Source organism: Mobula hypostoma, chromosome 2, assembly GCF_963921235.1.
Source record: "Mobula hypostoma chromosome 2, sMobHyp1.1, whole genome shotgun sequence".
NCBI classification, from domain to species: Eukaryota; Metazoa; Chordata; class Chondrichthyes; order Myliobatiformes; family Myliobatidae; genus Mobula; species Mobula hypostoma.
The window spans coordinates 119,977,799-120,005,785 of NC_086098.1; the positions used below are offsets into that span (position 1 = coordinate 119,977,799).

At 40.8% G+C, this 27,987-nt stretch overlaps 1 protein-coding gene across 1 annotated transcript in view; it reads left to right on the forward strand.

Moving 5' to 3' along the window:
• Positions 1-27,987, forward strand: part of LOC134357440 (dynein axonemal heavy chain 8-like) — a 1,088,497-nt gene that overhangs the window by 591,981 nt on the left and 468,529 nt on the right. The window contains exon 43 of the mRNA XM_063069028.1: positions 2,758-2,930. Within this exon, the coding sequence (XP_062925098.1) occupies positions 2,758-2,930 (173 nt within the window). The remainder of the gene's footprint in view (positions 1-2,757; positions 2,931-27,987) is intronic.

Genomic DNA, 27,987 nt, shown 5'->3' on the forward strand with positions numbered 1-27,987 from the left:
CTTTTCCCTTGTACTGCCTCAAGGCACTGATGACATAGAACCGTAGAACCATAGAACATTACAGCACAGAAAAAGGCCTTTTTCTTGGCTGTGCAGAACCATTTTTCTGCCTAGTCCCACTGACCTGCACCTGGACCATACCCCTCCATACACCTCTCATCCATGTACCTGTCTTAAGTTTTTCTTAAATGTTTAAAGTGAGCCCACATTTACCACCTCATCTGGCAGCTCATTCCACACTCCCACCACTCTCCGTGTGAAGAAGCCCACCCCCTAATGTTCCCTTTAAACTTTTTCCCTTCACCCTTAACCCATGTCCTCTGGTTTTTTTCTCCCCTAGCCTCAGTGGAAAAAGTCTGCTTGCATTCACTCTATCTATACCCATCATAATTTTATATACCTCTATCAAATCTCCCCTCATTCTTCTATGCTCCAGGGAATAAAGTCCTAACCTATTCAACCTTTCTCTGTAACTCAGTTTCCCAAGTCCCAGCAACATCCTTGTAAACCTTCTCTGCACTCTTTCAACCTTATTAATATCCTTCCTGTAATTTGGTGACCAAAACTGCACACAGTACTCCAAATTCAGCCTCACCAATCCCTTATACAACCTCACCATAACATTCCAACTCTTATACTCAATACTTTGATTTAAAAAGGTCAATGCTGTCTACGACCCTATCTACCTGTGATGCCACTTTTAGGGAATTTTGTATCTGTATTCCCAAATCCCTCTGTTCTACTGAAAATCCATGAAATGATTTTTATGGGTGGCTTGCAAAACAAAATTTTTTCACTGCACCTCAGTATGTGTGACAATAATAAACTAACTTACCAACTTAAAAAGAAGAATTAGTAATGTAGAAGAAAGAATCAGTAATTCCTTTAAGATAGCCATTTGATTATATAGGTATGATGAAAGGCTATGAAGCTGAAGTACGAAATCTTCCTTTATTGATGTAAATGTTAACTTATCTGATGATTACTTACAGCATTTTCTGTTTTTATTTCAAATGTTTGTCAAATCCAGCTTATAATGTAACTGAAGATGCATAGTTGACTGTTCTAACATGTAATGGTGCTACTACAGTATGACTACATTTTAACAGAACAACATAGAACATTTCAGCACTTACAAGCCCTTCGGCTCATGAATTTATGCTGACTTTTTAACTGACCTTTTTAACCCTTCTCTGCATAGACTTCCATTTTTCTATTATCGCGAGCCTACCTAAGAGTTTCTTAAATGTCCCTAATGTAGTTGTCTCTACCATTGCCAGTATTTTTACAAAATATCAAAATTCAGTTACATGGTACTTAAGAACACATTACACAAACCCCTTTCTGGACAATGGCATTCTCAATGGCTTGAGTCTGTTGGTTTGTTCCTTCACCCTTTACTATTTTACTACACTTGGCCAAGTAGCTTGCATCTCAAGCAAATGTGAGATGGATCACGTTGTGGTTCAATTTCTTTGGCCAAGTCAGGGTCAATTCTTTTTATTCAAGTTTCTTGTTTTACTTTTTTAAATTGGGCTGTTCTAAACCACTGTCCTGCAGTCAAATATAGGGAAGAAAATTTTCAGCAAAGAAACGAAACTAACACTAAACACAATTCTAGCAAATATATATATATATATATATACACCTCTACACTACTGATGGGGTTGACATTAACTGCCCTCTGAAATGACCTGGTAAGTCACTCATTTCAAGAATAATGAAGTCATACAGTATGGAAGTAGGCTTTTCAGCTGACCAAATCCATACTAATTATTGTCAGCCATTCATATTAACCTCCTTTTCCATCACCTGGCCTGGGACCTTTCTATACTAAGGCAATCTGAATATTCTAGCTAGACACATCTTAAATGCTATCAGTAACTCTGCTTCACCACTCTCACAAGGGGTATATTCCAGGTACTCAAAACTCACTGAATGAAAAAGATATTCTTCAGATTCTTTCCAAATCACTTCTCCCTCACCCTAAATCCATGTCTTCTATTTTTATCTTCCTCTGCTATGAGGAAAAGTTTCCTACACTCTATCCTACCTATATCCCTCATAATTTTATATACCTCTATCGTGTCCCCACTTAACCTTCTTTGCTCTATGGAAAACAGATCTAGCCTCTCCAATCACTTTGCATTACTGAAGAACTCCATTCTAGACTAGTGAATCTTCTCTGGACTCTCTCCACTAAATCATGGGTGGGAAATAAATGCTGACTTTGCTACTGACATCCAGATCCTGAAAATTAAATAAAAATCTGGCCTTATTTTGGAGGTGTATAAACATTATTGACCTGATAGAGAAGTCATTAACAACTTGTTCTATATGTTGTTGTACACTGAATTGGCCAGTCTGGGAAAAGTAAAGACAAAAGAGGTAGCAGATGCTTGCCTTTAAAGCAAAAAATAACAACACCTGAAGAGTTCAGTAATTCAGACAGCATCTGTGGAGACAAAAAATGTAAGTCGATATTTTAGATGATGACCTTGTATCAAGTCAAACTGTACAAATTTATTTGGCTGAATCTCTTGCATGAAAGATGAAGTTTGCAAACATTGTTGTCATGTTTATTCAGTGAATTGCAAGTTTCTTTGTTGGAAGCAATGAAAATTTGATCTAATGCCACTGCTTCAAAATGTTTTTTTCTTTAATGGTAAATTTGACTTACTGCTGATCTGTCTGATTTATGGACTATTCTTTATTGAATATGTTGTAACTTTATTTTGCTGTCTTTTCTCTGAATAGGTAAAAATGCATATCAGAACAGTGACTGACTTTGAGTGGCTGAAACAATGTCGGGTTTATTTTAGAGAAGAAACACTAGATGTAAGAGTGGGGATTACTGATGTGGAATTCATCTATCAAAATGAATTTTTGGGCTGTACTGAACGACTGGTTATCACACCTTTGACAGACAGGTAAGAGTGAATCTTTGATGCTTCTTTACGTTTCTGTGCATTGTTTTTGAAAAATGTTCAGTTGATTTATATTTTCTGATTGCTTTATAAGCAGTAGGTATAGCAATGAGATGTTAGAAAGAAAATCAACAATTTATTAAGCTTACAATATAATTCTGCCTGATGTGAGAGGGAGAAGAGAGAACAACTGGGGCAGGAGGGGTCCTGATTAAGTCGGCTGCTTACCAAGGTGGTGGGTGAATATGTAGAGTCAACAGAGGAGGCTGATTAACATGATAAACTGGGTGGTGTTCATAACTCAATTTCTTGTGGTCGTGGCAGAACAGTTGCCATATGAAGCTGTGATGTACCCAGATAGGATGCTTTCTATGAAGCATCTGTAAAAATTAGAGTCATGGGGGACTATTTCCTTAACCTTCTGATGAAGTAGAGAGTTCAGTGGACTTCTTGGCTGTAGCATCCATGTGACTAGAATAGGACATATTGTGGTTGATAGTTACACCTAGGAGCTTGAAGTTCTCAACTATCTTCAACTCAGCACTATTGATACAAACAGAGCATACGTTCCACTCTACTTCCTGTAATCAATTACCAGCTTCTTTATTTTGCTTATATTAAGGAAAAGGTTGTTGTTCTGGCACTATGCCACTAGATTCAATGTCTCCTTCATTGATCTAGTCTACTACAGTGATATAATCTGAATTTGGCCAAACTGTCATGAGTATAGTAAGGGACTGAGAACACAACCTTATGATCACTGGTGCTGAAGATAACCATAGAAATGGTCTAAAGTTACTGATTGTGGTCTGATGTTGACGAAGTCAAGTACCCAGTTGCAGCGAAGAGTCCTGGTCTAGGAGTTTGGAATTAAGTTTGAATGGAATTTTGCTGTTGTAGGAGCAAATAGTCCATAAATAGGAACCTGATGTAGGTGCTTTTGTTATTCAGATATTTCAGAAATTAGTGTAGGGCTAGGGAGATGGCATCCACCATGGACCTAGCAGTATGTGCGCTGCAAGGATCGAGGGTTTTCCGGAAGGCTGGAGTTGATGTCTGCCATGACCAGCCTCTTGAAGCACTTCACAATGATTTATATCAGACCCATTGGGTAATAATAATTAAGGGATGTTACCTTATTTTTTTCTTTGGCACTGGGATGATAATGTCTTCTTGAAGCAGGTGGAAATCTCAGATTAGAATAGGCAGGGTCTAAATATATCAATAAATACTCCTGTTAGTTGGTCCCTGCAGGATCTGAGGACTCCATGTGGGCAAATTGCTTTCCAGGGGTTTGCCCTCAGAAAAGCTGATCTGACTTCTGTGATAGTGACCATGTACAGGTGCATTAGGCCAATTAGGATTGGTGACATCATTTCAGTAACCTTCTGTTTGAAACAAGCATTGAGTTCATTTCGGAAGAATGCATTGTTGCCAGGACCTGCTGTTTCAATCTATTTTATCAACTTGCACTAGATCCCATCAATCCTAACCTTTTGGACAGTCACTCATGTGAAAACTTGACAAAAAAAGACTTCACTGAAGCTCATGCCCACTACATCTACTGTACTTTTGTTACTTTTTCAAAAAATCCAATGATATTGGTCAGATAGAATCTATCCTTGACAAAGCTATGCTCGCTATCTCAGATTAAGTTATCAAGTTTGTTGTCATATCACAATTATAATGAAGTACTGGTACAATTAAATTTGCAGCAACATCAATTATACAAGACTGTGAAGAGAGAGAGAAAAAGACTGTGCAATACAAGATATTATTTCAAAAAATACAATCAGAGACAATTCCATTGTAGTATAAGTGGTGGTTCTGTTGCTGAGGTAGGATTAGGGTTGTGCAAGAATCTGATGGTTGTAGAAAACTAATGCTTCCTGAATCTGTTGGTGTCAGATTTCAGGCTTCTGTATTCTTGTCTAACAGTAGCAGTGAGAAGAGGGCATAGTGGGGGTAATAATAGATGCTATTTTCTTGAAGCTGCACTTCATATAGATACTTTCAGTGGTGTGGAGGGCCGTGCCAGTAATATTCTAGGTGGTGCCCGTTACTCTCTGGAACTTCTTGCATTGCTGTGCATTGGAATTGCCAGACCAGATCATGATGCAACTGGTCAAGATACTATCAACAGTGCATTTGTTGTAGTTTGTAGAGTATTTGATGAGATGCCAAATCCCCTAAAACATTTTGGAAAGTAAAGGTTCTGGTACGCTTTCTTCATTAGTGCATGTATGATCTGGCCCCAGGACAAATCATTCAAGGTGTTAACACCCATGAATTTGAAACTCCCAACTCTCAGCACCTCTGACACACTAATGAGAACTAGCGTATGGTCTCCCAACTTCCCCTTTCTGAAGTAAACAATTAGTTACTTGGTTTTGTTGATATTAAGCATAAAGTTATTATTGTGACAGCACTTAAGCAGGAGTTCTATTAACCATGATTCAGCCAACAGTAGTGGTATCATCAACAAATTTGTAGATGCTATTGGAGTTGTACTTAGCCACACTGTTGTGGTGTAAAGAGAATGGAGGATGCTAAGCACATAGCCCTGAGGTGCACCTGCACTGTTGGTCAATGATGAGGAGATGTTTTTACAGATTCATACTGAATGGGGTCCGGCAAAATCAAGTATTAAGTTGCAAATGGAGGAACAGAGCCCCAGGTCTTAGAACTTGGAGAAGGATAAATTGTGTTGACTGCAGAGCTGTAGCCAACATGCAGCAGAATGCTATGTACATTACTGTTATCCAGATAGTTGACAATGGAGTGGAGAACCAGTGAAATAGCATCTGCTGTTGACCTTTTGTGGCAGTAACCAAACAAAAGCAGATCCAGTTATTGAAGAGGCAGGACTTTATTTGCACCATAACCAATCTCTCAAAGCACTTCATTAAGGTGATGCAACTGCTACCAGATAGTAGTCATTGCGACAGGTCGGTACGCTTTTCTTGGGCACCAGAACAATAGATGTCATTTTGAAGCAAGTGAGAATTTCAGAGTGCAGAAGAGAGAAGTTGAAGATACCCTTGAATATACCAAGCAGTTGGTCTACACAAGTTTTCAGCACTTGGCCAGCTCAGCTGTCTGGTCTGGACACTTTGTGTGGGTTCACTCTCTTGAAGAATGTTCTGATGTCAGCTTTGGAGCAAAGATCCCAGTCATTGGCAGCTGTGGAGGATCATGTGAAGTATGTATATCATTATTCTCCCTTTCAGAGTGTGCTTAAAAGCCATTGAGCTCATCCAGAAGTGTTTGCCTTTCCAAGTGATAATTTATCATGTCCCTCAGATTTTTTTTCCTATAACATCCTTATTACTAATGCAACACAGAGATGCTGGAGGAACTCACCAGGTCATGCAGAATCTCTTGAGGAAAATGGATAGTTGATATTTCAGGTTGAGACCCTTTATCTGGACTGAAAGATAGAGGATAGATAATCAACATAAAAAGATGGAGCAAAGGGGTGGAACAAGAGCTTGCAGGCAATAGGTAGATCCAGATGAGGTGAGAAGGTACTGACAGTTAGATGCTGGAGTGGAGAGTGTGCGCCAAAGGCTGGGTGATAGGTAAAAATAACCTAAAATGATGAAGTTGATGAAATCTGTTAGGAGAGGAAAGTGAAGCAAGGAATTTATTTATTATTTATTTATTATTTATCTTGAGATACAGTGCAAGATATGGCCCTACTAGCCCAGTGAGCTGCACCGCCCAGTAACCCACCTGTGTAACCCTACTCTATCCTAATCAGAGAACAATTTACAATAACCAATTAACTTACTAACCAGTACGTCTTTGGAATGTGGGAGGAAACCAGAGCATGCAAAGGAAACTCACGTGTTCATGGGGACGTCATACAAACGGTGTCAGAGTTAAACTCCAAATTCTGAACTCCAATGCTCCGAGCTGTAATGGCATCATACTGTGCAACTGTGGCAATAAAGGGAGAGAGATGGGAAGGGCAAAGGGAAGTACTGGGAAAAGGGAATCAGTAGGAGGATTGTGTGAGTGATGTGCAGATAGGAAGAATGGGAGAGAGGAAAGAGATGTTGATGAGGACCAGTTGGATCAGAAGGAAATTGTAAAGAGAAAAGGAACAGGAGGAACACCTACTGGAAGCTGGCAAATTCAATGTTCATCCTACTATTGAATAGCTACCCAGGCCAAATATGAGGTGCTCTTTATCTGCTGTAGTTTGTATTTAGGCTCAGCTCGTGGTGAGGCCAAGGTCAGACATGTTGGTATTGAGATGGGGAGGAGAATTAAAATGTCTGGGAACTGGGAGTTCCAGATTGTCGCAGCAAATGAAGTGAACATACTTTGTGAAGTGGTCACCCAGTTTCTGTGTAAAGGAGACCACAAGGGAAATGCCAATTGCAAAAAATAATGCTGAAGGATTTGCATGTGAAAGATAGCCTCACCTGAAAATCTTGCTCCAGATTCTAACATCTGTAGTCTGTTGTTTCTTCCTACTAATGGCTGGTGGTATAGTTGCATCCGCACTGGACTTCGTGGCAAGTGAGCCCAGTTTCAACTTGAATTGAGTTGACTTTATTACTTACATCCTTCATATACACGAGGAGAAAAATCTTTATGTTATGTCTCTGTTTAAATGTGCAATGTGCAATTTATAGTAATTTATAATAAATAGTATGTACAACAGGATAGTCAATATAACATAGAAAAACAGTTGTGTCAACTTAAGTTAGGCAGTCTGATGGCCTAGTGGAAGAAGCTGTCCTGGAGCCTGTTGGTCCTGGCTTTTCTTCTGTGGTACCATTTCCCAGATGGTAGCAGCTGGAACAGTTTGTGATTGGGGTGACTCTGGTCCCCAATGATCCTTCGGGCCCTTTTCACACACCTGTCTTTGAAAGTGTCCTGAATATTGGGTTCACCTCTACAGATGTGCTGGGCTGTCTGCACCACTCTCTGCAGAGTTCTACAATTGAAGGAAGTACAGTTCCCATAACAGGCAGTTGTGCCCCCATAGAAATTTCATAGGATGTGGGGCCCACACCAAACTTCTTCAACTGTCTGAGGGGAAAGAGGCGCCGTTGTGCCTTTTTCACCACACAGCCGGTATGCACAGACCAAGTGAGATCCTCGGTGATGTTTATGCCAAGGAACTTAAAGCTGTTCACCCTCTCAACACCGGATCCATTGATGTCAATAGGGGCTAGCCTGTCTTCATTCCTCCTATAGTTCACAACCAGCTCCTTTGTTTTTGCAACATTGAGGGAGAAGTTATTTTCTTGACACCACTTTGTCAAGGTGATGACTTCTTCTCTGTAGGGTGCCTCATTATTATTTGAGATTAGGCCAATCAGTGTAATGTCATCAGAAAATTTAATTAGCAGATTGGAGCTGTGGGTGGTGACACAGTCATGGGTATACAGAGAGTAAAGCAGGAGGTTTAGGACACAGCCCTAAGGGGCACATTGTTGAGAGTCAGAGTGGTGGAGGTGAGGGAGCTCACTCTTAACACCTGCTGGCAATCTGACAGGAAGTCCAGGATCCAGCTACACAAGGCAGGGTGAAGGCCGAGGCCTTTGAGCTTCTTGTCAAGCCTGGAGGGAATAATAGTGTTGAATGTTGAACTGTAGTCCAAGAACAGCATTCTCACATAAGAGCCCTTTTCTCCAGATCTGTAAGGACGCTAGGTAGAGCTGTGGCTAGTGCATCATCTGTCAATCAGTTGTGTCAGTAGGCGAATTGTAAGGGATCCAGTGTAGCTGCTGGCATGCTGCAGATGTAGTCCTTGACCAGCCTCTCAAATCATTTGCTTATTATTGAGATGAGTGCAACAGGACACCAGTTGTTCAGACGTGTCACCTTGGTCTTTTTAGGTACCAAAACAATGGTGGATGTTTTGAAGCAGGAGGGCATTCTATACTGGGAGAGGGAGAGATTAAAAATGTCTGTAAACTTTCTTTTTCTTTCTTTTCAAATCTTTTTATTTATATTATACAAAAGAAATAACACGAGTACATTGAAGTAACAACACTTACAATGTCTCAAAAAAGACATTATCTTAAAGATTGAAAAAAAACTTGTGATAACAAAAAAAACCTACTAAGCAGAAAAAGTGAGAAAAAAAGAGAACTCATTAGGTGTATAACCCCAGAGCCATGTGTCATACAAAAAAACTTCTAAAAATAAACATCAAACCGCCAGCAAGAAAAGAAAATATACCAAAAAATTTACAATTAGATCGTGGAAAATATCTATCACTTAGCTCAAATGGTAATAACAAGCAAATGAGCCCCATCCTTTCTCAAAATCAAATAAAGGTTCAAAGGTTCGACTTCTAATTTTCTGCACATAGCAACACTTGAGAGAACCATTGTGACAAAATGGGAGCTGATGTATCCTTCCACTTCAACAAGATGGCCCTCCTAGCTATCAATGTAACAAATGCAGTAACGTGTTGGTCAGACACCGAAATACCACGAAGGTTTTGAGGAATTATTCCAAAAAGCACAGTTAATTTATTAGGTTGTAGATTAATTTTAAGTGCTTTAGAAATTGTTGAAAAAACTGACTTCCAGAACTGTTCCAATACAGAACAAGACCAAAACATGTGTGTCAGTATAGCTATCTCAGTTTTACATCTATCACAATAACTATCAACATTAGAAAAGATTTTAGAAAGTCTCTCCTTTGTCAAATGATAACGATGTACAATTTTAAATTGAATCAATGAATGGCTAGCACAAATTGAAGAAGAGTTAACCAACTTCAAAATCCGCATCCAATCCTCCGTCATAAAAGTCAAATTGAGTTCCTTTTCCCAATCCTGTTTAATCTTAGATAAAGGACGCTTATCCCATTGTAATAATAAATTATAAATTCTTCCAATAGAACCCTTAATCGAAGGATTCGTACTCATAATAGTATCTAACAGGTCAGCCTCCAATATATAAGGAAAATTACTTAAATATTTTTGTAAAAATTGTCTAACTTGAAGGTATTGCAGAAAGTGTGAGTATGAAAGAGAATATTTATCAATTAATTGTTCAAAAGACATCAATCTATCTTCTTTAAATAAATCCAAAAAGGAATTAATACCTTTATTTTTCTGAAGTAAAGAAAATGGATCACTCAAAGAAGGCTTAAAAAAGTAATTTCGATAAATTAAACTACAAAGTTTAAATTTTTTAAGATTAAAAAATTGCGGAACTGGAGCCAAATTTGTAAAGAATACTTAATCACAGGATATAGGATTAAATTAACAACTTTAGCTAATTGTATAGGTAAAGCAGCTCCCAATAACGAGGTTAAATAAAACTGTTTTACAGCTTTTAGTTCCAGGTCTACCCAAATTGGCCGATCACTCTTATCAACCCAATATAACCAAAAAGACATGTATCACACATTAACAGCCCAATAATACATTCTTAGATTAGGCAAAGCAAGACCTCCATCCTTTTTCAACTTTTGTAAGTGACATTTACTAATTCTTGGTCTTCTATTATTCCAAATAAAAGATAAAATAATAGAATCAATCCGATCAAAAAAACTTCCTAGTCAAAAAAAAGGGATATTCTGAAATAATTATAAAAATTTTGGTAAAATCATCATTTTAACTATATGAATACGACCAACAAGTGAAAATGTAAGTGGACTCCATCTACTAAATAAATACTTCATAGAGTCTACTAAAGGAACAAAGTTGGCTTTATAAAGATCCTTATATTTTTTAGTAATTATAATACCTAAATATCTAAAAGAATCTGTGACTTTAAAAGGAGTATTATCATATATAGAGACAGAATCATTTAAAGGAAACAATTCACTTCTAATAAAATTTATTTTATATCCTGAAAAACCTACAAATTCATTAAATAATTTTAGCAAGGCAGGAATAGATTCATTAGGATTAGATATATAAACCAATAAATCGTCAGCGTAAAGAGAAATCTTATGCATGGTCTCATTCACAAAAATCCCATGGATATTTTTAGCCTCACGAAGAGCAATATCAAGGGGTTCTAATATTAAATTAAACACCAAAGGACTTAATGGACAGCTTTGTCTTGTCCCCCGTGAAAGCTGAAAAAAAGGAGTCCGACAATTGTTAGTGACAAAAGTAGCAATAGGGACTTTAATATATCATTTTAATCCAATTATTAAAATTAGCACCAAAGCCAAATTTCTCTAAAACATTAAATAAATATTTCCATTCAACTCGATCGAACGCTTTTTCAGCATCCAAAGATACAACACATTGTGGAGTTTTAAAAGAGGACGAATATATAATGTTAAATAGTCTCTGAACATTTGAAAAAGAATAGTGACCCTTTATAAAGCCTGTTTCATCTTTAAAAATAATTTTACCCAAAATAATCTCCAACCGATTGTCCATTATCTTTGACAGAATCTTAGCGTCGACATTCCCTAATGAAATAGGTCTATATGAAGCACAGTCAGTGGGATCTTTACCTTTTTTAAGAATTAAAGAAATAGAAGCCTCATAAAAAGTAGAGGGTAAGTCACCTTTCACAAAAGAATCCTTAAACATTTCCAACATATATGGAGAAAGCAACTTTCCAAATTTTTTATAAAATTCTCCAGGATAACCATCAAGTCCTGGGGACTTACCAGATTTCATTGAAAAAAATAGCTTTATGAATTTTGGCTTCAGTGATTTGAGCATCAAGAGTTTTTTGATCCTCAGCCGAGATTTTAGGGAAAACTATCTTTCGTAAAAAAGCACTCATTTCAGAGGAATCTAATGGACATTGAGATTTATAAAGTTCAGCATAAAAATCTTGAAAAATCAAATTAATTTCTTCATATTCCTGAGCCAAGGTACCATCTTTCCTACGAATTTTCACGATTTGCCTTTTGGCTGCAGCCATTTTTAATTGCGATACGAGCAGTTTATTATTTTTATCTCCAAACATATAAAATTGGCTCTTTAACTTAAGCAAATATCCTTCAATGGGATGAGTTAATAACAGGTTATATTGTGATTGAAGTTCCACCCTTTGTTTAAATAAATCAATATTGGGAGAAATTGCATAGATATTATCTAAATCTTTAATTTGTTTTGAAATTCTATCTAATTCTGCTTTAGTCTGTTTTTTAAGTTTAGCTGAATAAGGAATAATCTGACCACATAAAAATGCTTTAAATGTATCCAATATAATTAATTTAGACATACCCCCTATATCATTAAAAAGAAAAAATTCTTTTATCTGGGTTTCAATGAAACTGACAAAGTCAGAGTTTTGCAATAATGTCTGAGACATGCGCCAAGGTGGGTGGGCAAGAATGACATCATCAAATTCTAAAGACAAACTCAGAGGCGCATGATCAGATATAGCAATAGCGTCATATTCACAATGTTTAACACTAGGCAAGAAGCAGGATCGATTATAATATAATCGATCCTGCTTCTTGCCTAGTGTTAAACATTGTGAATAAAAATAGACACGGCTTTTGTTTTACTCTGAGGAGTAGAGTGGAATTGCAAACCATTACACCATCCAAAAAACCTATTTTGATCTCCCGCCCTGATATGTGTCTCTTGAGCAAAAATTATATCAGGTTGGAATCGGTTAATAATTTTTAAAGTCTTTTTTCGTTTAATAGGATGATTCCAACCATGTACATTCCAACTTATTATATTAATCCATTTAAATACCATACTATAATTTTGTTCTACTTTATACATGCGCAGAGCACATACCAATACGGGATGATCAAAAGTAGTGGCGATGAAGAATACAACCAGATAGAAAATACGCATGCTCCAGAACCACCCATGGGAAAAAGCCCCTAACTCTAATCCCACACCCCTTCTTGAAAACCCAAGAAAAAGGCAAGAAATCTATGATAGAGTTCAAAGCCACTGACCATTCCGTATGTATTTTCTTTCCCTCCCCCCAGTTAGTAAAAGAATTAGAGTGACCTTGTAGAAAAAACAATAAAGTCTCAGCAAAGTATTTACATTCCATCATCTAATAAACAAGAAAGAACCAAAATAATGTTATCTCTTAGAGAGAAAAACCAGTGCCATCTTTAAGTTTAATATTAACTCCCTTAAAAAAACTTTAAATTCAATTATAAAATGTTATAATAAAACAGAAAAAAAATTAATAGTATATTTGACCCAGCTGAATTTTCAAAAATACCAATTAATAATATCATAAGTAATTAAACCCTCCCAAATATATATATAAAGACCTATTAGTAGGAAAAAACTACCAATTAGCTGATTAAAAAAAGAAACAAAAAGAACTCAAACCAAGTATAAAATTAAAGGAATAAATCCCCTTATCTTCTTCTCTCAGTCGAATGTTCAGATGATCATTTAGACAGACATAATTGAGCCGTAAATCTTTTTTCCAAAGGAAAACCAACAATATGCAATAATGAACAACCCTCCTTGTCTTCTTTATTTAGTCTCTCAATGAAGTATACAAATGACCTTCATAAATCTTCTTTCCAAAATGTGAATAATATACAGATAGCCAAACAACCTTTCAGATAGTTCATTCAGCAGCGGCGTAGAAAACAGCGGTGGGTATAGCCTGAACAAAGTCCAGTGCAGCTTTTGGATCGAAAGAAGTACGAGGAGGAGAATTAGCAGGAAAAACTTTAATTCTTGTTGGATACCTCAGAGAGGGAAACAGATTTTTATAATATGCCTGTTTCATTACCAGGGCAAATTTTGATCTTTGTTCCATTATCTTTCTTGGGTAATCTTCGTAAAAACGGAGCTCAGACTCCATAAATCTAAAAACTCTCTGTTTTCTTGCCTGTCACATTATTTGATATTTAATTTTAAAGTGATGAAAGCAAACCAGAACAGATCTTGGTTTACTAGAGTCCTTCAATTTCGAAGTAAACGCCCTGTGTGCCCTTTCTATAGCAGGCGGCTGTGATAAAATGGTAGGAAATAAAGTGTGAAAAAGCTTGCCAAAGTAAGCAGTTAAATCTCCATCTTCAGCTCCTTCTTGCAGCCCAACAATTCGTATAGTCTTTCAGCGAGACCTAGTTTCCAGGTCTATAATCTTATTTTGATATCTTTCCAAACGAGTTGTAGCTTCAGACAACTTTTGCTTAGTTATCTTTAATTCCTCTTCATGTGTAATAACTTGAGTTTCCAGGTCTTTAAGTTTTCCCAGAAATGACTTCATTTCATTACTATTCTTTTCCAGTTGGTCTTTAATTGATCCATTCTGATCCTTAATTGAATTCATTGTCCGAACGATATCTTCAGCCCACGATGGCATTTCATCAGATCTTTCCTTTTGCACCTTTCCTTTCCCATTACCTTTATCACTAGGTTCAGGTAAATTTGTCCCACTTCTTGTAGACATAGATATATTGTTCCCCCTCAAGAATCAGCAAATAAAAATTTTAAATTCAAAGTTTAAACCAGGGAGAGAGAAAGAAAACCAAGAGCAGCACAAAATTACTGCTGCTCCATTTGCAGACAGGGGCGGTCCTCCCTCTGTAAACCTATCTGCCAGTTGAGCCACGCACATCCTGAGTACCCGCCCTGGGATGCTGTCCGGTCCTGCATCCTTGCGACTGTCCACTCATTGGAAACACCTGCGTACTTCGGCCTCAGAGATAAACAAGGGCGGCTCTGAGAGTTGCTTTGGCAGCTCTGTTCGGGAGCTCAGTGTTGGTGACATGGAACCATGCGTAAAAAAGATTTAGTTCATCTGGGAGAGAGGCAGCGATGTTGGCAGCACCACTGCGTTTATCTTTGAAGTCTGTGATGGTGTGCAGACCTTATAAGCTGCGTGTGTTGTTGGTGCGAAATTGTGACTGTATCTTGTGCCTATATTGTTGTTTCACTATCTTGATGACTTTGCGCAGATCGTAGCTGCATGTCTTGAGCTCTTATGATCACTGGCAACGTAAGCTCTGTGTCGCACGTTAAGTGCTGCTTGCACAGAACTGTTGATCCAGGGTTTCTGGTTTGGATAGACCCTGACCAATTTCTGGGGGACAACATCCTCAATACACTTCCGGATGAAGCTTGTAACCCCATCCGTGAACTCGGAGACATTCTCATCATGGAAGACATTCCAGTCGACGTCATCAAAGCAGTCCTGTAGCATAGAGGCCGATTGGTCAGACCAACAGTGGACGATTTTAACTATGGCCGCCTCTTGTTTCAGCTTCTGCCTGTACTTTGGCAGCAGAAAAATGGAGGAGTGATCTGATTTTCCAAATAGGAGGGCAAAGGACCACTTTGTAAGCGTTGTGGAAGGGAGTGTAGCAGTGGTTAAGTATGCTATCTCCCCATGTGCTCACCCGGATGTGTTGGCAAAACTTCAGAGAGACTTTGGTCAGCAGCACTGTATTAAAGTCACCGGCGACGAGGAAGGCAACCTCTGGATGTGCGGTCTCCAGGGTGCTGATGATCTCATACAGTTCCTTAAGAGCCAGGTCAGTATCAGCCTGCAGCGGAATATACACAGCTGTGATAATAACAGCTGTGAACTCTCTGGGAGCCAGAAAAGTTTACACAGCAGCACTGGGTACTCCAGATTTGGGGAACAAAAGCATTTGAGGGCATGCACGTTCCGGGGGTTCATTATTGACCATGAAGGTACCCACCTCCTTTACTCTTCCCAAAGAGGTTTTCTGACCTGTCCTCCTGGAACAGGGAGAACCCAGAGGGCTCCATGGCGTGATCCAGTATCTCATCCGTCAGCCAGGTCTCCATGAAGCACAAAACGTTACATTCCTTTGTTTCCCACTGGTAGGAAGTTCTGGCTTTTAGTTTGCACAACTTATTGTACAGGGACTGAACGTTAGCCAGGAGTATGCTAAGGGGTGGCAGCCAATTAGCACACCGTCTCAACCTCACCAGGATGCTGGCCCTTCTCCCTCACCTCCGGCACCACTTCCAAGGTAGCGACGGTATAGTAGGTGAGCCTCCCATTGATCACGCAAGCAGGGGTTCTCAGTGTAGAAAAGGTGGCACATAGTGGGTAAATGCTGTCTTCCCAATGTTCTAAAGAGTCAGCCCATCGTATCCGATGTGATCGTTAGCTACTTGAACAAGAAATGCGAAGGAAATTGCGGAAATTAACAGTATACTGTACAGTTGAAACAGAGCTTGCAACAAGGTCACCGTACGCGGCGCCATCTTGGGTTTGCCAAGATGGCCATTTCCTTGCACGCTTTCCATCCATGCTGGGTTGAGTGTCGAGCTAGCGACTCAGTCTCGTAAAAAACAGACAAAACTGCTAATGAAATGGCTGGGTTGTCGCTCAATGCACCACTAAGCGTGGAAAGGACCAGCATACAAACTAATACTGTTAAGCTCATAAGTTTGTAACTAACAAGCTTTTCCCTGTTTCCTTTCTTGAAAAGGGAGAGCATATTTGCTGTCTTCTAGTTATCTGGTGCCTCATTGCGGCCAGTGAGAATTTAAAATTTTCAGCAATCTACCTTTGTCTCCTATAGCAGGCTGGGATAAATTTCATCTGGACCTGGGAACTCATCCATCTTTAAGCCCACTATGGATCAAGTATTCCCTTTATTTCTGGAGACTTGTACTAATAATTTACCTTCTCATTCACTGAATCCTTTCATTCCAAAATCCATTTCCTTTGTGACTACCAGTGAAAATAAGGTGCCACATAAAAGACTTATCTATAAGGTAAGGATGCATAGAGTTCGGCGTGATGTATTAGCATGGATAAAGGATTGGTTAACTGATAGAAAGCTGAGAGTTGGGGTACATGGGTGTTAACACTTAGTTGGGATACATGGGTGTTAACACTTAGTTGGAAATCAGTGGTGAACAGTGTGCCGTGGGGGTCAGTGCTGGGCCTGCAACTATTCATGATATACATTAACAATCTGGAAGAGGGAACTGAGTGTAGTGTATCTAAGTTTGCTGGCGATACTAAATTCAGTGGAAAAGCAAATTGTGCGGAAGATACGGAGAGTCTGCAGAAAGATATAGATAGGTTAGGTGAGCAGGCAAGGGTCTGGCGGATGGACTACATTGTTCATAAATGTGAGGTCATCCATTTGGAAGGAAAACAGATTATCATTTAAATGGTAAAAAAATTGCAGCATGCTGCTGTACAGAGGGTCTTGGGAGTGCTCATGCATGCATTACAAAAGGTTGATTTGCAGGTGCAGCAGGTTATCAAGAAGGCAAATGGAATGTTGGCCTTCATTACTAGAGGGATTGAATTTAAGAGCAGGGAGGTTCTGCTGCAACTCTACAGGATACTAGCGAGGCTGCACCTGGAGTACTGCATGCAGTTCTGGTCTCCTTACTTGAAGAAGGATATACTGGCTTTGGAGGTGGTGCAGAAGAGGTTCACCAGGTTGATTCCAGAGGTGAAGGGGTTAGACTATGGGGTTCGAGTTGCCTGGGACTGTACTCACTGGAATTCAAAAGAATGAGAGGAGATCTTATAGAAACATAAAATTATGAAAGAGATAGATAAGATAAAGGCAGGGAAGTTGTTTCTACTGGTAGGTGAGACTATAACTAGGGGATATAGCCTCAAGATTCAGGGGAGTAGATTTAGGATGGAGATGAGGAGGAACTGCTTTTCCCAGAGAGTGATAAATCTGTGGAATTCTCTGACTAATGAAGGAGTGGAGGCTATATCAGTAAATATATTTAATTCAAGGTTAGATTTTTGCATAGTAGGAGAACTAAGGATTATGGGGAAAAGGCAGGTAGGTGGAGATGAGATCATGGCCAGATCAGCCATGATCTTATTGAACGGCAGAGCAGCTCGATGAGCCAGATGGCCTACTCCTGCTCCTATTTCTTATGTTCTTATGTTCTAAAATTATTCATTTTGGACTTCATCTAAGCCTTCTAATTCCATGCACGGATTGTCCCATTGTCTCTAAGGAGCCCTACACTTTCCCTGGTTATTTTTTTGCCCTTATAAAAAGCCTTTGGATTTACTTTAAACCTGTTCACCATTGATATTCCATGGCTCCTCTTTGCCTTCCTAATTTCCTTACTAAGCTCCTCCCTGTTTTTTTATGCTGAGGTGAATTGAGGCAAAAGAGCTAGAAGACAAGATTTTTGGAACATTGGGTTCTCTTCTGTGGCAGAAGCAACTGATAAAAGAATGATGGATTGTACCTGAACTGGAGGGTCAAATATTCTTATAGGGAGGTTTGCATGCTCTATGTGTGAGTGTTTAAACAAGTGAAGAAGGAGTACGGGCCCAGAGTAGCAGAGTGGCAAGTGGAAAAGCCAACTTATATGTAGGATATGGAAATGACAAGAAGTGTGGGCAGAGATAGGAACAGAAGTATGAGAGGCTTGGCAGGCTTAACTGCATTTATTTTAATACTAGGAACATCATGGTTAAGGCTGATAGAGTGTAGATCAGCATGTGGGATTATTGTTGCAATTATGGAAACATGAGTAAGGGAAAGACATGTCTGACAGCTCTATGTTCCAGGGCACAGAAATTTCAGACATGCTTGAGAGGGTGCAAAAGAAGAGGGAGTGTTGCACTGCAAGATCATGGAAGGAGAGGAATGTGGACAATGGAATGTGGAGGGCAGAGGGGAGAGAAGCTAATGGGAAGAGTGTGTGTGTTATGGGCAGATGGAGAGGATGGGGAAAAGAAAAGAGATATGGTGATGGGGACCAGGTGGATCAGGAGAGAGAATGTGTACAGAGTGGATGTGGAGAGGATGTTTCCTATGGTTGGGTAGTGTAGGACCAGAAGAAACAGCCTCAGAATAGAAGGATGTCGATTTCGAACTGAATTGAGAAGGATTTCTTTAGCCAGAGGGTTGTGAATTTATGGAATTCATTGCCACAGATAGCTGTGGAGGCCAAGTCATTGGTTATATGTAAAGTGGAGGTTAATAAGTACTTGATTAGTCAGGGCATCAAAGGGGTTGGAGAGATGGCATGAGAATGGGGTTGAGAGGGAATAATGAATCAACCATGATAAAACGGTAGAGCAGACTCAATAGGCTGAATAGCTGAATTCTGCTCCTATGTCTTATGGTCTTAAAAGAGAAAAAGGACAGAAGGGGAGCAATTACAGGTACCCATCATCTTCAATGTTTTGTCACTTCCACCTATCACCTTTCATCTTCTGACATCATCCCCGCAGCGGTCCCCTCCCTCATTTACCTATCACCTACTTGGATCAACCTATCGCTTGCCAGCTCTTGCTCCATTCCTTCGCTCCACCCTTTATATTCACTATCTCCTCTCTATATTTCAGTCCAGATGAAGAGTTTCGACCCAAAAAGTCAACTGACCAGAGGAAATAGCAGAAGTACTTAATGAATACTTTGCTTCATTATTCACTACGGAAAAGGATCTTGGCGATTGTAGGGATGACTTGCAGTGGACTGAAAAGCTTGAGCACGTATATATTAAGGAAAAGGATGTGCTGGAGCTTTTGGAAAGCGTCAAATTGGATAAGTCACCGGGACTGGACAGGATATACCACAGGCTACTGTGGGAGGCGAGGGAGGAGATTGCTGAGCCTCTGGCAATGATCTTTGCTTCATCAATGAGGACGAAAAGTGTTCCGGAGGATTGGAGGGTTGCGGATGTTGTTCCCTTATTCAAGAAAGGGAGTAGGGATATCCCAGGCAATTATAGGCTAGTGAGTCTTACTTCAGTGGTTGGTAAGTTGATGGAGAAGATCCAGAGAGGCAGGATTGATGAACATTTGGAGAGGCATAATATGATCAGGAATAGTCAGCATGGCTTTGTCAAAGGCAGGTCGTGCCTTATGAGCCTAATTGAATTTTTTTGAGGATGTGACTAAGCACATTGATGAAGGTAGAGTCGTAGATGTAGTGTATATGGATTTTAGCAAAGCACTTGATAAGGTACCCTATGCAAGGTTTATTGAGAAAGTAAGGAGGCATGGGATCCAAGGGAACATTGCTTTGTGGATCCAGAATTGCCTTGCTCACAGAAGGCAAAGAGTGGTTGTAGACGGGTCATATTCTGCATAGAGGTCGGTGACCAGTGGTGTGCTTCAGGGATCTATTCTGGGACTCCTACTCTTTGTGATTTTTATAAATGACCTGGATGAGGAAGTGGAGGGATGGGTTAGTAAATTTGCTGATGACACAAAGGTTGGGTGTGTTGTGGATAGTGTGGAGGGCTGTCAGAAGTTACAACGGGACATTGATAGGATGCAAAACTGGGCTGAGAAGTGGCAGATGGAGTTCGACCCAGATAAGTGTGAGGTGGTTCATTTTGGTACATCAAATATGATGGTAGAATATAGTATTGATGGTAAGACTCTTGGCAGTGTGGAGGATCAGAGGGATCTTGGGATCTGAGTCCATAGGATACTCAATGCTGCTGCACAGGTTGACTCTGTGGTTAAGAAGGCAAACAGTGCATTGGCCTTCATCAATCGTGGGATTAAGTTTAAGACGAGCGATAATATTGCAGCTATATAGGACCCTGGTCAGACCCCATTTGGAGGACTGTGCTCAATTCTGGTCACCTCACTATAGGAAGGACGTGGAAACCATAGAAATGGTGCAGAGGAGATCTACAAGGATTTTGCCTGGATTGGGGAGGATGCCTTATGAGAATAGGTTGAGTGAACTCGGCCTTTTCTCCTTGGAGCGACGGAGGATGAGAGGTGACTTGATAGAAGTGTACAAGATAATAAGAGGCATTGATCGTGTGGATAGCCAGAGAGGCTTTTCCCCAGGGCTGAAATGGCCAGCACGACAGGGCATAGTCTTAAGGTAACACACATCAAAGTTGCTGGTGAACGCAGCAGGCCAGGCAGCATCTCTAGGAAGAGGTACAGTCGACGTTTCAGGCTGAGACCCTTCGTCAGGACTAACTGAAGGAAGAGTGAGTAAGAGATTTGAAAGTTGGAGGGGGAGGGGGAGATCCAAAATGATTGGAGAAGACAGGAGGGGGAGGGATGGAGCCAAGAGCTGGACAGGTGATTGGCAAAAGGAATACAAGAGGATCATGGGACAGGAGGTCCGGGAAGAAAGACAAGGGGGGGGGACCCAGAGGATGGGCAAGGGGTATATTCAGAGGGACAGAGGGAGAAAAAGGAGAGTGAGAGAAAGAATGTGTGTATAAAAATAAATAACAGATGGGGTACGAGGGGGAGGTGGGGAATTAGCAGAAGTTAGAGAAGTCGATGTTCATGCCATCAGGTTGGAGGCTACCCAGATGGAATATAAGGTGTTATTCCTCCAACCTGAGTGTGGCTTCATCTTTACAGTAGAGGAGGCCGTGGATAGACATGTCAGAATGGGAATGGGATGTGGAATTAAAATGTGTGGCCACTGGGAGATCCTGCTTTCTCTGGCGGACAGAGCGTAGGTGTTCAGCAAAGCGGTCTCCCAGTCTGCGTCGGGTCTCGCCAATATATAAAAGGCCACATCAGGAGCTCTGGACGAAGTATATAACCCCATCCAACTCACAGGTGAAGTGTCGCCTCACCTGGAAGGTCTGTCTGGGGCCCTGAATGGTAGTAAGGGAGGAAGTGTAAGGGCATGTGTAGCACTTGTTCTGCTTACACAGATAAGTGCCAGGAGGGAGATCAGTGGGGAGGGATGGGGGGGACGAGTGGACAAGGGAGTCGCATAGGGAGCAATCCCTGCGGAAAGCAGTGGGGGGGGAGGGAAAGATGTGCTTAGTGGTGGGATCCCGTTGGAGGTGGCGGAAGTTATGGAGAATAATATGTTGGACCCGGAGGCTGGTGGGGTGGTAGGTGAGGACCAGGGGAACCCTATTCCTAGTGGGGTGGCTGGAGGATGGAGTGAGAACATATGTACGTGAAATGGAGGAGATGCATTTAAGAGCAGAGTTGATAGTGGAGGAAGGGAAGCCCCTTTCTTTAAAAAAGGAGGACATCTCCCTCGTCCTAGAATGAAAAGCCTCATCCTGAGAGCAGATGCGGCTGAGACGGAGGAATTGCAAGAAGGGGATGGCGTTTTTGCAAGAGACAAGGTGAGAAGAGGAATAGTCCAGATATCTGTGAGAGTCAGTAGGCTTATAGTAGACATCAGTGGATAAGCTGTCTCCAGAGACAGAGACAGAAAGATCTAGAAAGGGGAGGGAGGTGTCGGAAATGGACCAGGTAAACTTGAGGGCAGGGTGAAAGTTGGAGGCAAAGTTAATAAAGTCAACGAGTTCTGCATGCGTGCAGGAAGCAGCGCCAATGCAGTCGTCGATATAGTGAAGGAAAAGTGGGGGACAGATACCAGAATAGGCACGGAACATAGATTGTTCCACATAGCCAACAAAAAGGCAGGCATAGCTAGGACCCATACGTGTGCCCATAACTACACCTTTAGTTTGGAGGAAGTGGGAGGAGCCAAAGGAGAAATTATTAAGAGTAAGGACTAATTCCGCTAGACGGAGCAGAGTGGTGGTAGAGGGGAACTGATTAGGTCTGGAATCCAAAAAGAAGCGTAGAGCTTTGAGACCTTCCTGTCTTAAGGTCTTAAGGTGCTTGGAAGTAGGTACAGAGGAGATGTCGGGTAAGTTTTTTACGCAGAGAGTGGTGAGTGCGTGGAATGGGCGGTGGTGGAGGCGGAAACGATAGGGTCTTTTAAGAGACTCCTGGATGGCTACATGGAGCTTAGAAAAATAGAAGGCTATGGGTAAAGCCTAGGTAGTTCTAAGGTAGGGACATGGGCTGAAGGGCCTGTATTGTGCTGTATGTTTTCTATGTTTCTGTGACCATTTCCTTCCACATGTAAGGTCAGACCCACTGAGTTCCTGAAGCATTTTGTGTATTGTTCTAAGTTCTAGTATCTGTAGAGTCTTGTGTTTTTGTTTGTTTACAAAGCCACCATTCTGATTTCAAACTGATTTTTTTTTGTGTGTGTGCCATACTCTGCCAGAGCCTCGGCAACCACTTTTCAAGTGGTTGTCTTGGAGGAAAGATTCTGTGAGTGGTCCCCCACATCCTTCTCACAGCGCAGTTTTTGTTTAACGAGGCCGAGTTGCGAGCTCGACACTCAGCCCGGCATGGATGGAAAGCCTGACTGGGTTCAAACTTGGGAACCTTCGCTCCGGAGTCCGGCACTGATGTCACTGCGCCACCAGCTGGTCCTCAAACTTATTACTGCTTGCAATTTACTTTAAGAATTGAGGACTGGTTCTTGTTTAAATTAATGCCTGGTACATTAACAGAACTCCGGAATCCCTGAGTTTTTTGATGAGGCAACAAGGGTGAATGATGAAGGGAAAGCAGTGGATATTGTCTACATGGAATCTAGTAAGGCCTTTGACAAGGTCCCTCATGGGTGGCTCATCCAGAGGATTAAAATGCATGGTATTCATGCTGAATTGTCCGTTTAGATTCAGAACTGGCTTGTTCCTAGAAGACAGAGGCCAACAGGACTTATTCTAGCTGCAGGTCTGTCATCAGTGGTGTTCCACAGGGCACATGAGTGTGAGGAAAATGGAAGGATATGGACATTGTTTATGCAGAAGGGATTAATTTAGTTAGCCATATAATTACTGATTTCCTGTTAGAGTGTTCCTATGTTCTATCTTCTAATATCACCTCCGTATCACATCTGAAAAACTGATAATCAGGAACTGCCAGTCCTGTTGGAAATGAGCATAAATTAAGAAAACCAAGTACTATTTCTTAGCATATTTTCAATGTGATTATTTTTCAGACTGGTGAATTGTGGACGGTAGTGTTTTCCAGTATTAGATGCTTAGAATATTGTTCCTTTTGATATACTGTATATAGATGGATATAGGACAGATATAGATCTTGAGTAAAATGTCCAGGACTGAATGACACTAAACTTGGAAGTGCTGTAAACTGTATGGGGAATGGCAATGGACTCTTCAGCTGAAATACAGGAAGAGATAATATAGGCTAAGGGGCAAGGTTCTAAACAGCATGCACAAATAAAGTCAAGAGAATATCTGGAAAGTGGTTAGCAAAGTAAACACTGTATTCATAAATAGAGACACAAAGCAAAAACTCAGGAATTTTACATGGTACTTTACAGAACACAGGCTAGACCAAGTCTAGTTTATGCAAGCAATTAATTCCAGTTACCACAGTTCGGGAATAAAGGGTTTGGAAAAGATTTACTAAATTGACAATGGTGATGAAGAGTTTCAGAATATATTTGGAAAGGAGAAGATGAAATTGTATCTGTAATTTTCCTGCAGTCAAAAAAGGTCAGTGGTAGATGCCAACTCCCTTGCCCTATGCTGAGCTCTGGAGCAAAGACACCTAAGTCGAACTCCTAAATATTGACTACAGGTCTGCCTTGAATACCATAATTCCAAACAAAATGATTTCCAAACACCTAGACCTAGGATTCAGTATCTCCCTTTATATTAGATCTTTGACTCTCTGACCAACGTACCACAATCAGTAAAGATAGGCAGCAACATCTCTGCCACAACTATCTTTAACACTGGTGCCCCACAAAATTGCATCTTCAGCTTCTTACTGTACTTCAAATAAACCCACGACTGTGTGGCCGGTTTCTTCTCTTACTCCAGTCACAAATGACACTACCATAGTGGGCAGATCCCAAATAAAAATAAAATAGAGTAGAGGGTGGAAATAGAGAGCCTAGTGGCATGATGTCAAGACAATAAATTTACCTTCAATGTCAGCAAAACAAAAGAGCCAGTTATTGACTTCAGGAAACACATACCCTTGTTTGTATAAGTGGTGCTGAGGTGGAGATTGTTGAGAGATTTAAATTCCTAGGTGCAAACATCACCAACAGCTTTTCGTGGTCCAACCATGTAAGATTTTTGATTTAAGACCATTTAAGACTTTAGACTCTGTGGTCAAGAAAACACACTAGGACCTCAACTTCCTCAGAAGTCTAAGGAAATTTGGCATGTCTCTGTTGACCTTCATCAATTTTTATAGATGCACCACAGAAAGCATTTTATCTGGATGCATCGCAATTTGGTATGGCAACTGCAAGATTATAAGAAATTGAAGAATGTTGTGGACTTAATTCAGTATTCACAAAAAGCAACCTCCCCTCTATGGATTCTTTTTACACTTCCCACTGCCTTGGGAAAACAATTGTCATAATCAAAATCCCTCCCTTCCCAGATATTCCCTATTACCATTATCTAAAACAAGGTTCCCCAAGCTTTTTTGCACCGCGGACCGGTTTAATATTGACAATACTCTTGCGGACTGGCTGGCGAGGGGTGGGGGGGGGTGTTAATCACGACCAGAATATAGGTGATGTCAACTATAAGTCACTTATAAGTGGCTAATACACTCAATTTCGTTTCTAATAGGGTTTATCCAACGAATTTAATATTAAACACACAGCGCATATTTTCCTCACATGAATATAGTGATAAGTCAATTATAAGTCACTTATAAGTCAATAACATCATAACAATTTAAGTAACGTTTGGATATTAAACACACAGTGCATGTTTTCCTCATATGAACATATAACATCATTGCAACACACCAATATTCATTGCAGAAAACCCCACTTCACAGAGATATGATGTTGGAAATGGAAGCAACGTTTTCAGTGCTTTCGTGGCTATCTCAGAATGCTGCCAGAGATGTTATGTCAAACATACTTTTCAGCCCACCATCATTTGCAAGCTCGAGGAGTTGATCTTCCCATGCTGACATGGATGATTCACTGGGGATATTCACAAATGGGTCACAGACCCATTCTTTTGCACGTCTTGGGTCATTTGTGGTTGGGAAGTAACGCTCAAATTCTGTTGACAGCGAAGACAGGTGATCGCGCACCAGCTGTGAGAAGGACAGTGCAGCCTCAGTCTCTTCCCAAAATCCCAGCTAATGTTGCGAACGTGTCAAATATGCCCCTGTCCACTCGCCGTCCCCACAGTTCCAGTTTGGCTTTGAAAGCAGACATTTTATCTGCCAACTTGAAGACAGTTGTCATTCTTCCTGGAAGTGACAAATTGAGTTCATTGAGCAGGTTGAAGATGTCACACAGATAAACATGTTTTGCTATCCACTCCTTGTCACTGAAGAGTGCTGCCAGTGGTGACTTTTTTCCGAAAGAAATCTCTGTAGCAGCTGTCTTATCTCAAAAACCCTGCCCAGGGATCTCCCCCTTGATAGCTACCTGACTTCAGTGTGTAAGAGAAGGCATTTGTGCTCTGCATCCATTTCCTCGCAGAGCTGCTCAAACAGACGTGAGTTAAGGGCTTTTGCTTTGATGTTATTGATAACTTCAACAACGTCACTCAATACGCTGTTAAGATCAGGTGACATTTTTTGGCTCACCAGCATTTCCCTGTGTATGACACAGTATGTAGACTGGCATTCAGGAGCAACCTCTTTGACTCGGGTAGTGAAACCAGACAGCCGTCCAGTCATAACTGCAGCCCCATCTGTGCATATTCCAACACAGAATGACCAGTCCAGTTTGCCTGACATGTGGTCATTCAAAGACTTGAATAGTTCTGCCCTAGTAGTATTAGTTGGTAGTGGCAATGCACACAACATATCCTCGTGCACATCGTCTTGAAATATATATCGCACATAAACCAGCAGTATTGCCTTGTTGTCGACATCAGTAGACTCGTCGACCTGGATAGCATACCATGGTGACTCGTTAAGCCGTTCCAACAGCTGTGCTTCAATGTCCTCCGCTATGTCATTGATCCTCCTTAAAACTGTGGTAGCTGAAAGAGAAACCTGTGCCATCTTGTTAGCTGCAGCTTCTGCCAACAGTTCACGGCACATGTCCTTAGCGGCAGGCAGAATCAATTCTTCACCAACAGTGAAAGGCTTCTTAGCCTTAGCAATATTGCTAGCCACTAAGTACAATGCTCTCAGAGCAGCAGCATTTGTGAAGGTGGTGGCTCTCAGTACTTGCTTCTGTCCCGCTTGCTCACGTTTTTTCCGCTCAAAAAACCCAACAGGTTTGTCTTTAAGTGCAGGGTGCTTGGACTCAAGGTGCTGAAGCAGTTTTGAGGGCTTCATTGCCTCATTAGACAGCTCGTCTCCACATATCACACACAGGGGGCTTGGAGCATGCGAGTCATCGGTCGCAACAAAGCCATATTTTATGTACGACTCGTCATAATTTCTGTTGAAGGAAGCTTTCTTTTTTTTTGCAGTCTCGGCCTCAGCTGTCTCTGCGTCATCATCATCATTATGTCCCCTACCACCTCTTCCAAAGAAACTCTCAAGTAGTTGTAGGTTAATGACCAACTGATGACCTCGCATGCGTAATGACCTTACGTGCGTTCAAGTTCAACAGTGGGCGTGACAGGGAGTGAGGAAAGGTGCAGCTGACTCATATCGTTTAATATCACCAAATCATATCGTTTCCTCGCGGCTCAGTAGCACATTTTGCGGCCCGGTGGTTAGGGACCACTGATCTAAAAGATACAATTGCTTGAAAACATGCACCACCAGTCACAAGAATATCTTCTATCTTGCTGTTATGAGTCTTGGACAGACTTCTTAGACGTACAGATGAACTCCTGAACTCACAATCTACCTCTTCGTGGCTCTTATGCCTTATTGTCCGCCTGCAGTGTATTTTTGCTATAACTGTAACACCATTTTGTGCCTTATGCTATTAGTTTTCCCTTTGTATTACCTTGGTTCCTTATGTTTTGAAATAATCTGTGTGTCTGACAATCTGTATGAATGGCAGATGGAACACAATATCAGGAAGTGTATGTTCATGCACTTTGGTAGAAGGAATAAAAGCGTAGACTATTTTCTAAACGGGGAGAAAATTTAAAAATCTGATGTACAAAAGGATTTGGGAGTCCTCATGCAGTATTCCCTAAAGGTTAATTTGCAGATTATAGAACATATAGAATAGTACAGCACAGTACAGGCCCTTCGGCCCACAATGTTGTGCCGACCCTTAAACCCTGCCTCCCATATAACCCCCCACCTTAAATTCCTCCATACACCTGTCTAGTAGTCTCTTAAATTTCACTAGTGTATCTGCCTCCACCACTGACTAAGGCAGTGCATTCGAAGCACCAACCACTCTCTGAGTAAAAAACCTTCCTCTAATATCCCCCTTGAACCCTTACCTTAGAGCCATGTCCTCTTGTATTGAGCAGTGGTGCCCCGGGGAAGAG